We start from the raw sequence: 14,113 nt of genomic DNA, 5'->3' as shown, positions 1-14,113 counted from the left end.
CAATCCTTTGATTTATGTAAGGGAACAAGATTTTATTACACCCCTGCTATAGGCAGAGGACTAGATTCAAATCTCAACTCTGGGGTAGGTGCTATCATGTGACCCCCATTTTATACTCACACCAGCTGTGTGACAAGCTTGGAGCCTCTCTGACCTTGGCTAGGTTTGGTCTTTGGACAACAGACATACAGTCCATCACCAAGTCCATCCTGGATATCTTAAGACGACAAAAGTGTCTGCCCAAGTTATTCTTGTGGCATAGAATTCAAGAAACTAGCATCACTCCCACACCACCATGAGATATCAAACAAGGATTTTCCTGGAGGAGAACCACCAAAGGTAGTAACATTGGCTAATTTAAGTTTCATCTCTTCTCCTGGAGTAGAATTGTTGCCTCAAATTTGAGCAACAAAAGCAGAGGGTGGCAAGGACCAGGAGCATGCACAAATTAGATGATTAGTCCTTGAATAATCAAGAGTTGACTATAATCATAAAATAAACCAAACTGTAAAACTTTTCCCCTCCCTTTCATTACAGGCTGGAACCAATGGTTACATGGCTCCAGAAATACTGAAGGAAGAAGAAAGTTATTCCTATCCTGTGGACTGGTTCGCAATGGGGTGTAGTATTTATGAAATGGTGGCTGGCCGAACGCCGTTCAAAGATTACAAGGAAAAGGTCAGCAAAGAAGATTTAAAGCAGAGAACCTTGAAACAGGAGGTCAAATTCCAACACCCAGGCTTCACAGAAGAAGCCAAAGAAGTCTGTCGTCTCTTCCTGGCCAAAAAAGCCGAGCAGCGCTTAGGAAGCAGGTAAACATAGGTAGGCTGTGAGACTAGCCTTAGCATTATTAATGGTAATTACTAAGGCTACTTTAGATGAATGGAAACGCCTTGTCCTTGACCCGTGATGCGTTTTATTTAGGTCTGGCCCAAAGACCAATCTAACTAAGTGTGAAAGGGGCTGGTCAAATGATCTTAACCATCAGAGAAACTTCTGAATACAGCCCAGAAAATCATCAAAGGGTTGCTATCTGCCTTGGTGGAGGAAGTACCTACCCTGATAAAACCACAGATCCTTAAAGTATTGCCTTAGGCTTTCAGTGCTAACGGAGTCCTGGCCCCTTCCTCACCCCGCCCCACCCCATTCCTTCTCTGAAGTTACCTTCCATCTATCTGTGTATGTCTTGAATAGGTGTATATCTTATAGAGAGGTATATCTTTTTGTACATGAATGAAAAAATCGTTAAGCACTTAAATGTGCCTAGCACTGTTTTAAGCCCTCGGGGTACAAATAGAATTATGTCAGTCTCTCTTCTCAAGGCACTCATATTCTAATGAGAGAGAGAACCCCATGGGAGATTTCAGCTACAAGTCAGATGGAAAGATCCCGCGGTCCTTAGGGTGCAGCAGTAAAGCAGACAGTAATGCCTCTTCTTCAATGTGATTTCCACTGATAAAATATCCATTTCTGGTGTTGAACCATTTGACAATGCCGAGGAATTTGGTGGCATGAACCTTCTTTTTTGGGTGTTCAGCACCTGTGGCCACAGCCTCCATGGGAACAGTTGCCAGGCTGCATCTCCAAAGAGGTTGCTCCCCAGGATGCTGGCTGTACCCAAGGCTTTGGGGCTCAGGATGCTGGGCTGTCTTCAGGGTCGGAGGGGAGGTGGTGGTCAAGGTGCTGGTGGTGGCTTGACTTGCCAGGCACAGGCTGCCTTCTGTCCCTCCCTCAGGGTGCCATGATGCTTCATGTAGTCTCCCTTATTAGAAAGTGAGCTCCTTACAGAAAGGCATCATATTTCTTTTTCTCCCTTCTCCAGCATTTAGCACAATGCCCATCCCTTAGTAGCAAATCCCTATTGGTTGGTTGATTGTTGGTTGTCATTCAAACCATTTGTATACTACGCAAATACCAAACTATATTGTCAATCAGGGAACAAGTATGCTGCTGGGCATACATAGGTAGGCTGTGAAACTAGCCTTAGCATTATTAACGGTAATTACTAAGGCTACTTTAGATGAATGGAAACTCCTTGTCCTTGACCTGTGATGCGTTTTATTTAGGTCTGGCCCAAAGACCAATCTAACTAAGTGTGAAAGGGGCTGGTCAAATGATCTTAACCATCAGAAAAACTTCTGAATACAGCCCAGAAAATCATCAAAGGGTTGCTATCTGCCTTGGTGGAGGGAGTACCTACCCTGATAAAACCACAGATCCTTAAAGTATTGTCTTAGGACAGTGGGGTGTAGAGGATGTGTCAGTGTTATTGCTTCTCCAAGTGATAAAGTAAGCTCAAGTTCTCATGCAAAAAGAAAAAAGTAAAATGCAAAACATAAACAAAACTGGTGGTATGTTTCAGGTTACCCACTACAGAAGCGTGGTTTGATGAAATTGTTTTCTCTCTACTGTTAAGATTGGTTTTGAGACTCTGAATAATCTATATAAATATATCTTATAATAGATTTAGAAGGGGAAGAGCACCCAGGGGTCATCTCATACAGCCTCTTCAATAAAATGAAGAAGATAAAGAAACTGAAAGCCAGAGAGGTCCAGTGACTCAGCCAATGTCACACAGATACGTAGTGCCTGAGTCAGGATTCAAATCCAGATCCTTTGTTTCCAAACCCAATGCCCTTTACATTCTCTATACTGTTTCTTTATAGTTTTACTGGATGGTGGTCATATTATTATTTTCTTCCATCTGCATTTTTGTGCTCCATCCAGGCCATTCAGTTCCACAATCTGCTGCTTCATTAACATTTTCCTCTAGTTTTTATAAGCTTTCAAGGTTTATATTCATCTTTTGGGGTTCTTTTAATGCTTTTATGGGTTTATGTCATTAAAATCATGTGACTGGGGGGCGGCTAGGTGGTGCAGTGGATAAAGCACCTGCCCTGGATTCAGGAATACCTGGGTTCAAATCCGGCCTCAGACACTTGACACTTACTAGCTGTGTGACCCTGGTCAAGTCACTTTACCCCCATTGCCCTGCAAAAAAAAAATCATGTGACTGTTTGTTTTTTTTTTTTACAAATATAGTAGTCCTTTCATACCCAAGGAAGTATAGTTCTCTTTGAATTAGTCACCTTGGGAGGTTTATTCTTTATTCTACCCATGCTGCTATTGCTCAAAATATGTTTGGTGCTCCTCATTTGGAATTGCCTCCCTAGGCTTCAGTATATTCTTCTAGATATCTGTAGTGACAAATCTTTGCCCTTTGAGAATAGACTTTAGAAATAGGAAAGTTTAACCCTCATTGCCCTGCCAAAAAAAAAACAATCCTCCCCCCAAAAAAAAGAAATAGGAAAGTTATCTGGAGGTGAGTCTAATGAATAGAGTGAGTGACCAAGCTGGGTTTATACTGGTTTGGGTCAAAAAACAGGGTTGTGAATAGGCTAGTTTCCTCATTGTAGATGTTAATAATTGCCTAACTTGGTTGTGAAAGCAATTCCAAGCCTAGACCTTACAAAAGTGATGAAGATAATGGCTGATCAGCTTCAAATGCTTTGCTTTTCTTAAATTTTTTTTTTGGGGGGGGCGTGAGGCAAGTGGGGTTAAGTGACTTGCCCAGGGTCACACAGCTAGTAAGTGTCAAGGGTCTGAGGTCACATTTGAACTCAGGTCCTCTTGAATCAAGGGCTGGTGCTCTATCCACTGCACCACCTAGCTGCCCAAGCTTTGCTTTTCTTAAAACCTATCTAATGAGAGAGCTGAATTAAATGATTGCCAAAGACCCTTCCAACTATAAAATCTCATCATTCTCAATTGAATCTGCGAATCCTGTGGTTCTCCTTAGTTGAAATTCATGTGGTATGCTTTTTAAAAATAGAAAATGGACAAAACGCTCAAGGAAAATGTTACCCTAAAGCATGAGTTTTGCCCCCAAGCTTTATGCTACAAAGCATCTGTTGTCATGGCTCTCTTGAATAACTGTTTGTGAAGTTAGGGAGCACAGCATATAAATAACAGCTGCTCAATAACACATCCTCCAACGTTTTCCTTCCAACTCCTCATTGATTCTTTTTTTTTTTTTAAGTTTCATTCAAATAACAAAACACAAGTGAGCATTTTCCTAAAACCTGAACACACTCCAAGATTGCAGATGGCTCGGCCCAGGGTCCAAGTGTCCTTCTCTGGGCTGCATTTGAACATTTAAAATAAGGATAAAAATCCAGTCCCTTGGAGAGGGCTTTCTGTAAAACTGGTCCTCCATAGGTTCCTCTTCTCATTGTGTGACCAGTCTGTTATTCTTCCAGAAAAGCCAGGGATATTTCCTAACACCTTGCTCAGCTACCTCATGGGGTTAATTGAGGTATGTTCCAATCAAAGAAAAGATGGCAAGCCTTTAAGCTTGGAGCCGGGCTTACCCTGCCATTCGTGTGTATCTTTTGATCACATGGCTCCTAAGGGCAACAATGGGCTCTGAGGTTTTTGATAGAAGTGCTTCCAAGACACACAGCCTCCCAGATGATGCCGACATCTGGGCCGGGCTTGACTGGCCACACATTATACTCAAGGGGAGACTTCATACATAAGCAGGTGCTTTCCGGCCTCAGTTAATATGTAAAGCGACCAATTTCTCATCTCAGCATGATTTTCCTAAATGGGGAGAGAGAGCCTTCCATTCCCTGAAGCCCATTCTGCTGGATTCTTGAGCAGGAGAAATCTTCTCCTTGGCCCCCTGGGTCATGATCAACATGCTGCCTCTCTTGAGAGCTTCTCCTTTTCGTGCCAAACCAAACTTTCAGGGCGATGGGTAAAAAAAACACCCAGCACATAGCTGCCAGAGACTGGTCCAAGAGCAACAAGGTCCCTGAGGACTACCTCATAACAGAACCGTGCTGAGCATCTCTGAGGCAGAGCTTAGCAATGAGCGGGACACGTGAGATGGGGGTGAGACGAGGAGGGTCCTTCTCTGGCTCCGTCCTCATCTTCAGCAAGCATTTCTCACATAGCTACTGTGGGCAGGGCCCCCCGCCTAGCTGGGGGAGAGAGGCCCTTCCCTCAGGAAGCTTGCAATCTAGTTGGACATTCTGAGAAAGGCAGAACCTCCAAGTGGTTTGGGATTTCCCTTGTTTGGGTGGGAATGTGGATTTAGAAGTGAAGAGGCTACACCTAGAGCTATCAGAAGGGGAAGGCTGGCCAGTCTGTGCCTTGTTTGGCTGTTCCTGATGTTAAGATTAGTCTTGTAAAGCTCTCCGAGAACACCAAGCCTCTCTGCTACCTCTAGCTACATCAGTTAAACCTCCTCGTGCATACTTTTGACCTCTGGTGGAAGAAAGTGCTCGTTCCTGCTGTCAGGAGGGGTGGGGGTCTCCAGCTCCTCCAGACACTGGCCAGAGTCCAGAGGGCCTCCCCCTGACCCCCAGTAGGATTAATCGTTCTCGTGCGGTCCATAAGCCCACTTGGTTTCCATGGGACTTGGGACCCTCCACTTGCATCACAGCAAAGCAAAAATCCTCTGAGGTTCTCACCCTGAGCCCCAGAAGGAAGGTCTCAGTACAGGACCCTGACTAAGCTCCAGGGTGGAAACGAAAGGAGCTTCCTAAGAGAAGGTCCCAGCAGGTGGCCACTCTGCTGCTCTCTTGGCTCACTGGATCCTGACGTGTGTATGTGTGTGTGTGGGGGGGTGTCAGAAGAAAATATGAAAAGTGTTAGAGCATTGCATTCTGGGACTCCTGATTTGGGTTCAGCCCACGGAGGAGGGAGAGAGGGAAGGAAGGCAGGGAGGAAGAGAGGGAGGGAGGGAAGGAAGAAGGAAGGAAGGGAGGGAGGAGAAAGAGAAAGAAAGGAAGAAAAGGAAAAGGAAAGAAGGAAGGACATATTAAGCATTTACTATGTGGCAGGGACTGTGCTAAGGGCTTTACAATTTTTCACTCAAAATAACCCTGGGAAGTAGGTGCTATTATTATCCCCATCTTACAGTTGAGGAAACTGAGGCAGGCAAAGGCTAAGTGACTTGTCCAGAGTTACACAGCTAGTAACTGTCCAAAGTTGAATTTGAAGTCAGGTTTTCCTGACTTTATCTACTGGTCCATTTAGCTGCCAAACCTAGCTCAAGGTACTTGAATAGTCAACGTGTGCCATAGGTAGCACTTGAACCCAAGTCTGTCTGACTCTTAAGATCAGTCCTTGATTACACCATGCTACCTCTCTGCTGCTGTAAAGATTTGGATAAATGAGACCTTTCTATGATTGAGTTCCTAGAAGTATATGCCAGCAGTGGTATTATTGGATCAGAGAGGTGTAAATAGTTTAATCACTTTCCCCATTTAGTTCCAAATTGTTTTCCAAAATAGTTAGATCCATCCACAGTCCCACCATCAGTGAACCTGCCTTACCATGGGCCCTCCAGCATTGACTTTATATTTTATCATCTTTGCTAATCTGCTGGGTATAAGGTGAGAACTCAGCTGTGGTGGTGTTTTTTTTCAACATTCATTTTTGTAGAATCTTTTTTTGGGGGGGGGGCAGGGCAGTTGGGGTTAAGTGACTTGCCCAGGGTACCTAGCTGCCCAACATTCATTTTTTATAAGATTTTGAGATCCAGTTTTTCTCGTCCCCTCCTTCACTTCTCCCCTCCCCAGGACATTAAGCAATCTGATATAGGTTATATATGTGCAATCATGAAAATATATTTCCACAATTCAGTTATTTTAAGCTTTCTTTCTTATGTTATTAATTGGAAGATTTCTTTCATATGGTTTTTAATCAATTTATAAATCTTCCCAAAACTCTCCATGTCCTTGAACCATTGATCTATGAGGGAATGGCTCTTGGTCTTATATAGTTAAATCAATTCCCTAAACATCTTGGACAGTAGAGGTACATTTGATTCAAAGATTTTCCCCAATCCAGTTTCTTTTTTTATTCTAATCTCATTGGTTTTGTTAGTGCAAACTTTTAAAAAATCATATAAAGTTCTGTTTATCTCCTTTATCCCCTATTTGGTCATGAATCTTCCTCAAAATCATGGGTCTGAAATCCTTCCATTCACCTCTAGTTGTTTTAAAGATGTCTCTATTTTACATTAAAGTGCCTTTTAAATTTGGTGCTTCTTTTGATGGATAGTATAAGATATTGGCCTGATATATTTGTTATCTTGTGGCAAAAAGAGTGAGACAAAATACCATCAGAAAATATGGTTAATTTTCATTAGAATGAGATTAGTCACAGGCAGGCTCATTTTTTAATTGAGTCACACCAGGAAGCTCTTACTACAAAAGAAGGAACTTACCTTGAAAGAGTCTGATTCCACATCCCCATCCCCTTTTCATTCCATAGACACACAGAGCTGAACAGAACATCCAGAGGTGATATAGTCTGGTTCCTGCTTGGTCTCCTGGACTAGGCCAGGCCTCTGTCTCCACTTCAAGGGTGGGTGGTGAGAGCTGCAGGCAGTGGTCAGGACTATTATCACTATCACGGCTATTTTTCTGAGTGCCAAAGGAATGCATCTTCAGATGCCTCTCGGTAGACTTGAAGTCAGACCTCACTAGGTTTGACTCTCACCTCTGAAATTTAGATTTGGAAGAGACTGGCTCATACAAGCCCCACCTTTGGCAGATAAGGAAGTGAGGACCAGAGAGAGAGCACTTGGCAAGGGTCACACAGGTAGTGCATGAAGGAGGCAGGAGAGAATCACGGGTGCTCCATCTTTAAATACAATGCATCAGTGCACATACTGCTTCCGGCATTGTGTCTCTGTGGGCATACCATTGAATCTCTCTGAACCTTAGTTTTCTCATCTATAAAATGGGAATAAGAATACCTGTAAGCACCTACCTAAGAAGGTTTTTATGGAGTTTAAATGAGATAATGGATGCAAAGAGCTTTGCAAACCTAGAGCACAGTATAAGTATCAATTATTGTTATTCCTGAAAATCATGGGGACTTTATAGATCAGAAGGATTTCCAGCAGTGAGCAACCAGGTTTGCAAGGGGTCTCAAAGTCATGCCAGAGAAGAAAGCTGTACACATTTAATCCATATACAATATTAAGCATAGACTAGATAACTGTCTCTAAGGGCCCTCATGTGGGAGGTGGGGGTTGTGGTCTGTGCCTCTGCAGGACAGAACTGGTGACCAGCCAAGGAAAGTGGCCAAGAAGCAGATTTGGGCATTCAACGTTTTAGAACAGGCTATGGAGAAAGGCAGTGGATTGTCAGGGATTCAGGTAGAGCCTGGTGATTATCCATCACACATAGTGGTTGAGAGAGTGGACAACATAACCTGGGAAGAGTCTGTAGTGCTCTAATCTTTGCCATCCCATTACTGATAGTATGAGTCTGGGAGAAAGGAATCCACAACCAACATTATCATCATGATCAGCATAAAGATAGGTAGACAGAGAGCTGGATAGACAGACAGACACATGGATACATAAAGAAATAGACACATTGACAAACACATAGATACATGTATAGATACATAGACAGACACAGATACATAGAGAAATAGACACGTAGACAAACACATAGATACATAGATATACATAGAGAAATAGACACATAGACAAACACATAGATACATGTATAGATACATAGACAGATAGACACAGATACATAGAGAAATAGACATGTAGACAAACACATAGATACATAGACAGATAGACACAGATACATAGAGAAATAGACACATAGACAAACACATAGATATAGGTATAAATACATATACAGACAGAATGATACATAGAGAAATAGAGAAATAAACACATAGACACATAGAGAATAAACACATAGACAAACACATAGATACATGTATAGATACATAGACAGATAGACACAGATACATAGAGAAATAGACACATAGACAAACACATAGATATAGGTATAAATACATATACAGACAGAATGATACATAGAGAAATAGACACATAGACAAACACATAGACACATAGAGAATAAACACATAGACAAACACATGGGTACGAATACAGGCAGAGAAACATAGAAAGATACATAGACACAGATGGACAGACAGATAATTCAGTTTTTCAGTAAGAAGAAGAGTGAATAGAGGGTCAGGCATGCAGTCCAAGACCTAGAGTCAAATCCTGCCCCTGAAACATATCAGCTTTGGGATCCTGGGTAAGTCAGTCAGCTTCTCTGTGCCCTACACTGATCAATCAATCAATAAACCTTTAAATGACTCCTATGCCAAGCCCTGTGAGATGTATGTGTGCATCAGTGGAGGGAGTTTCCATGTCAGGAGTTCTTTGCATAGATGAAATCACAGGCTGAGACCAAAATGATGATGAAGAAGATGACAGGGGGCAGCTAGGTGGTGCAGTGGATAGAGCACCAGCCCTGGAATCAGGAGTACCTGAGTTCAAATCCGGCCTCAGACACTTATACTTACTAGCTGTGTGACCCTGGGCAAGTCACTTAACTCTAATTGCCTCACTAAAAAAAAAAAAGATGATAATAATAATAATAACTTGATTTGTTACATTCAATAAATGTTGCTAAAATGACTCAAAGCTGAGTGGCTATGATGATACAACTTTCGAAGAAGGTTTTATCTCTTCCCCCAGTTTCCAGGGAGAATGGCACTTAAAAAATTTTAGACAAGTTTCCATTCTGTTATTAAGTGGCCCAAGTCTTCTAAAGGATATAATTGGTTGCATGGTCTGGTGCCATCCTGAACAGATGAGAAAGCAGAAAATAATCTTGTTGTTTATTCACAAGCCTCCAATGTCTAAGCTAACAGTCTGGGAATAGGAGGGAAACAATCAGGAACAAGGAACTATACAATCTTGCTTGGAGCCTTGGGTATGATAATTGCCTGTCCATGACTCACTGCTTCTATGGCAATGCATCATAGGCACAAACAACATCCTAGAATTGCTGTTTAGAAAAACAAAAAAAGTACACCAAGCAGCATTCATTGTTTTTGCCATTCATCTTTTAACTCTTCATTCACTTAGGAGTTTGTGCATTAAAGCTGTGTATGCCTCAGAGGCTCTCATTCTCTGTTTATCTTACTCCCTTACAGTAAGAAGGAAGATGCCAGATCTCCTCCACCCTCTGCATTACAGGAAACCCAATCCATGTTGATGGAAGATCAGACAGCTCTTTGAATGCACTCATTTCTCAAAACTGCTCCTTTTTGTTGCTTTATTAAATTTCAGCTGCCTGTCTCCTGTCTTTACAGAGAAGAAGGCGACGATCCCAGGAAACATGCTTTCTTCAAAACAATCAACTTCCCCCGTCTGGAGGCTGGCCTTATCGAGCCCCCCTTTGTGCCAGACCCTAATGTGGTGTATGCCAAAGACATCGGCGATATCGAAGACTTCTCTGAGGTCAAGGGGGTCGAATTTGACGAAAAAGATAGAAAGTTCTTTAAAAATTTTGCAACAGGTGCGGTTCCTATAGCCTGGCAAGAAGAAATTATAGAAACAGGACTATTTGAAGAACTCAATGACCCCAATAGATTGTCAGGCTGTGCAAATGGTAGCTCAGCCAAGTCTGGGGTGTGTGTGTTACTGTAAGCCCTGACCTGAAGCCAGAATGCTTCAGACACTAAGAAAATCTCTTAGAGTTCGATCAATCGGAAGCCTAACAATGGGTTTCCATTTGTAAATGACATTGAGCTCTGCAAAACACCTCTTCGCAAATCTGTGAGATGGGTAGAGCAGCTACAGTAGCCACATGTTACAGGTGTCTGAGGGCATTCACAATTGCTCCTTAGTGATCTAGCCAATAGTGTCTGAGGTAGAATTCCACATCAGAGTCTAGCATCCTCAGACTCCTGATTTTACAGATGAAGTTGTAAGGTGCTGAGCACATAGTAAGCACTCTATAAATGCTTTTTCCCTTCCCCCACCACCTGGCATTCTTTTGATTTGGGGTTCACAAAGTCAAATGATGTGTCAGTTTTTAGTGAAGACAAGGAAAAGGGACATTTGGGTTTATTTTGATAAACTAAAAGTAGGAGCACTCCACCGTCATGTCCCTGTGAATTACGCAAAGTCCCTGAGACAGAGAATGGAACTTTGTGGTGTGTTCTGAAAATGACCATTTGCAATTCTTGGTAAACAATCATTTTTTTGTTGTTTTGTTTTCCTTCTTCATCTTTCAGTTTTCCTTATTCAGTGTAGCTTAAATAAAAAAAAGACTTTAAAGGAGGAGAAATTCCTGACCTTGCCTTTTAAAAAGAGAAATTTTTTTAAAAATGTTTAAAGCTAAAGCTTTTTAATATTACAGATTATAGAATACTTTTCAATGGCATTGGCAGATCTCTTTATAATCCTTTAAATAATTCACTATTTTAACTTAAAAATCCCTTGAAGGCAAAAATGTTTTCATCCAGTAGGTCTGTGGATTAAGGAAATACTAAGATAGGTGAAATCTTTCCAACAAAAGCAAATTCAGATCTTATGTGATGTGATAATAATAAAAATAACAGGTAGCATTTACATAGTGCCTACTATGTACCAGACATTGTGCTAGGAAATATTATCTCATTTGGTCCTCACAACAACCCTGGGAGGTAAGGCATGTAATTCATTGTTTTGGCTACTTAATTAAATCTTCAGTCTGGAATTTAGACAATGAATTCTCAGTTTCTAAAAGAGTATTGTTCTAAATAATTATAGGCTAAGTGAAAATGAACATAATTGATATGTATCTAGCAGAGTCTCTTTCCCTTGAACATCTTCCCAGTATAGCGATCTCTGACTTCAAAGAGGTAAAAAGAAAAATGGAGGAACTCAGACATTGACCAAATAGAAATGTGAATTCCAAATGCTAATTGATAGTCCTGCATGTATATTATACTCATAGCCCTGGCATTGTGTGGAGGTCTCCAAACTTCATTCTTTAAATTAAATATTTTGGGGCTCAAATCAAGATCTGAGGAGATCCAGAAAATGTGTCCATATTCCTAAACATACCGACATACAGATTTTTCTAAAAATCCCCAAATTGTGAGAATAGATAGACTGAAGACATTTTGTTTGTTTGTTTTTAAAACTTGGCCCTGTAAGTTGTCTAAGACTTTCCAAAAAATGCAGCCTCGGGATCTTGATAAATTTTAACCCAATTAACCAAAACCCATTTTTCACACTCAATCTTTAGGGGAAAGAGACAGATGACAAGGAAACCTACACACCCTTATTGAAAACATAATGAAAAACCAACCAAAACAGATTTCAGGGCATATCCTGAGGGGTCAATGCACTTTCAGCCCAATCTCTCCCATTATCTAAGTTAACAGAGCTATGGCTTGAGAATTGATGTCCAGAGGAATAATTTGGACCCATGGTTGGAGCCTAGATCACCAAAGAATGAGTGCCATGTTATTCCATATTGGACTTGGAGTTAAGAAGACCCGAATTTTAATCCAACCTCTGATACTTACTAGCTGGGTGATCCTGGAAAAGTCATTTAACTTCTGTCAGCCTCAGTTTCCTCATTTTTGTAATGGGGTGATAATAGCACCTATCTCATAGGGTTGTTGTGAGGATCAAGGTGCACAAACCATAAAGTGTAAGCAGTTATCATCAGGAAAGGGGACATGTACATTTGTAAGGAAATTTCCACCCAAAGAATTGGCGTGTATGTGTGTATGTGTGTGGGTGTGGGGGGGGGCGGTTCTGGTTAGAGCTCGGTTAACATTAGCCAGAATATCCCATTAATTAGAGGCCTCCAGGTTTAGCTTTATTGCAGATGTTTTTTTTAAACCACACTCAGCAATATCTATCAATTAGACCTTTCATGTATACTTTTATTGGCTTTGTAAATTTCATGTGTAAATCTGTGTGTCATGTCCTAGAATTCCTATTTCATGATCGGTGGAATTAAATAAATGTAATGAACCCATTAAAAATTCATTTTATTAAACCCATTTTGTATGCTAAACTGCACCCAGGTGCTCTCTGGCATATAATACTTCAGAAATGCCTATTTCATCCACATAGTTCCTGCCTCTATTCAAACAGTCAGTGTCACATCATCAGTGAGCATTCAGTAGGCACCTGCTGCGAACCAGGCACTGTGCTAAGTGATGGGGGTAGTACAAAAGGCAAAAACCAGACCCTGCTGTCAGGGAACTCAGTCTCATGAAGGAGATCCCATAAATATGTACCGATAAGGTATATACAGGATAGATTGGGTGTAGTCTCAGGGGGAAGGCCCTGACATTAAGGAGGACTAATTGAGATTGGAAGGAAGGTGTGGATGCTGGAAGTAGAGATAAAGAGGAGGAGAATTCCAGGCATGGAGGACAGGCAGTGAAAATGCCCAGAGCTGAGTGCTTTGATAGATCATCAGCCAGGAAGCCAGTGTCACTGAATCTCAGAGTACTAGGGGAGAGGGGAGGGGAGGAGAAAAGTAAGGTGTAAGAAGACTAGAAAAAGAAATCTTATAAAAACAAATGTTGAAAACTATCTCTACATGTAACTGAAAAATAATAAAATACTTTTATAATCTTTAAAAAAAAAAAAAGAAAGGGCAGCTAGGTGGCACAATGGATAAAGCACTGGCCCTGGATTCAGGAGGACCCAAGTTCAAATCTGACCTCAGACACTTGACACTAACTGTGTGACCCTAGGCAAGTCACTTAACCCCAATTGCCTCACAAAAAAACAAACAAAGAAAAAGAAGACTAGAAAAGGAGGAGAGGGCCAGGTTAGGAAGGGCTTTGAATGACAGATTTATTTTGAATCCGAGAAGTGATAGGGAGCCACCTCCTATTAGCCGGCTTCTGGGAATGAGCTTCTCAAAATTTGACTAGGTTGGTTCTTGGATAACCAACATGCATTTAATCACCAGACATATGCTCTTAGTTTTGCCAACTTGGTAGGATTTTGTCAGAGCTTGCCTTTCAATGGCATAACCTCAGAAAACTCAGGTCACCTTAGGTCTCAGTAAAATATCAGGGTAGGGTTTTGGCAGATAACACAGATGAATTATGAAACATCATACCAGTCCTTGGGAACTAGCACTGTACCTGGGGAAACAAGCCAGTTATTTCCCCTCATTTTTGTTGACCTGGCCATGTGTCATTACTTTATTTCTTGCTAGGGTCTTTACATCCTGGTCCCGGAAAGACCTTACCTTAAAAAGGCCAAGGTCTCCCACTGCATCTGGGGCCATGGCCAGTCCTG

General features: G+C 41.6%; 1 protein-coding gene across 1 annotated transcript in view; it reads left to right on the top strand.

Annotated features, from left to right (window-relative positions):
• The window catches only part of GRK7 (G protein-coupled receptor kinase 7), a 39,517-nt gene extending 26,696 nt beyond the window's left edge, over window positions 1-12,821 (top strand). Inside the window, exons 3-4 of the mRNA XM_043995243.1 lie at window positions 538-812; window positions 10,159-12,821. Coding sequence (XP_043851178.1) covers window positions 538-812; window positions 10,159-10,495 — 612 coding nt within the window. The 3' untranslated portion in view covers window positions 10,496-12,821. The remainder of the gene's footprint in view (window positions 1-537; window positions 813-10,158) is intronic.
• The last annotated feature ends 1,292 nt before the right edge of the window (window positions 12,822-14,113 follow it).

This window comes from Dromiciops gliroides, chromosome 3 (genome assembly GCF_019393635.1).
Source record: "Dromiciops gliroides isolate mDroGli1 chromosome 3, mDroGli1.pri, whole genome shotgun sequence".
Lineage (NCBI taxonomy): Eukaryota > Metazoa > Chordata > Mammalia > Microbiotheria > Microbiotheriidae > Dromiciops > Dromiciops gliroides.
This window is presented reverse-complemented; position numbering and strand designations above follow the sequence as displayed.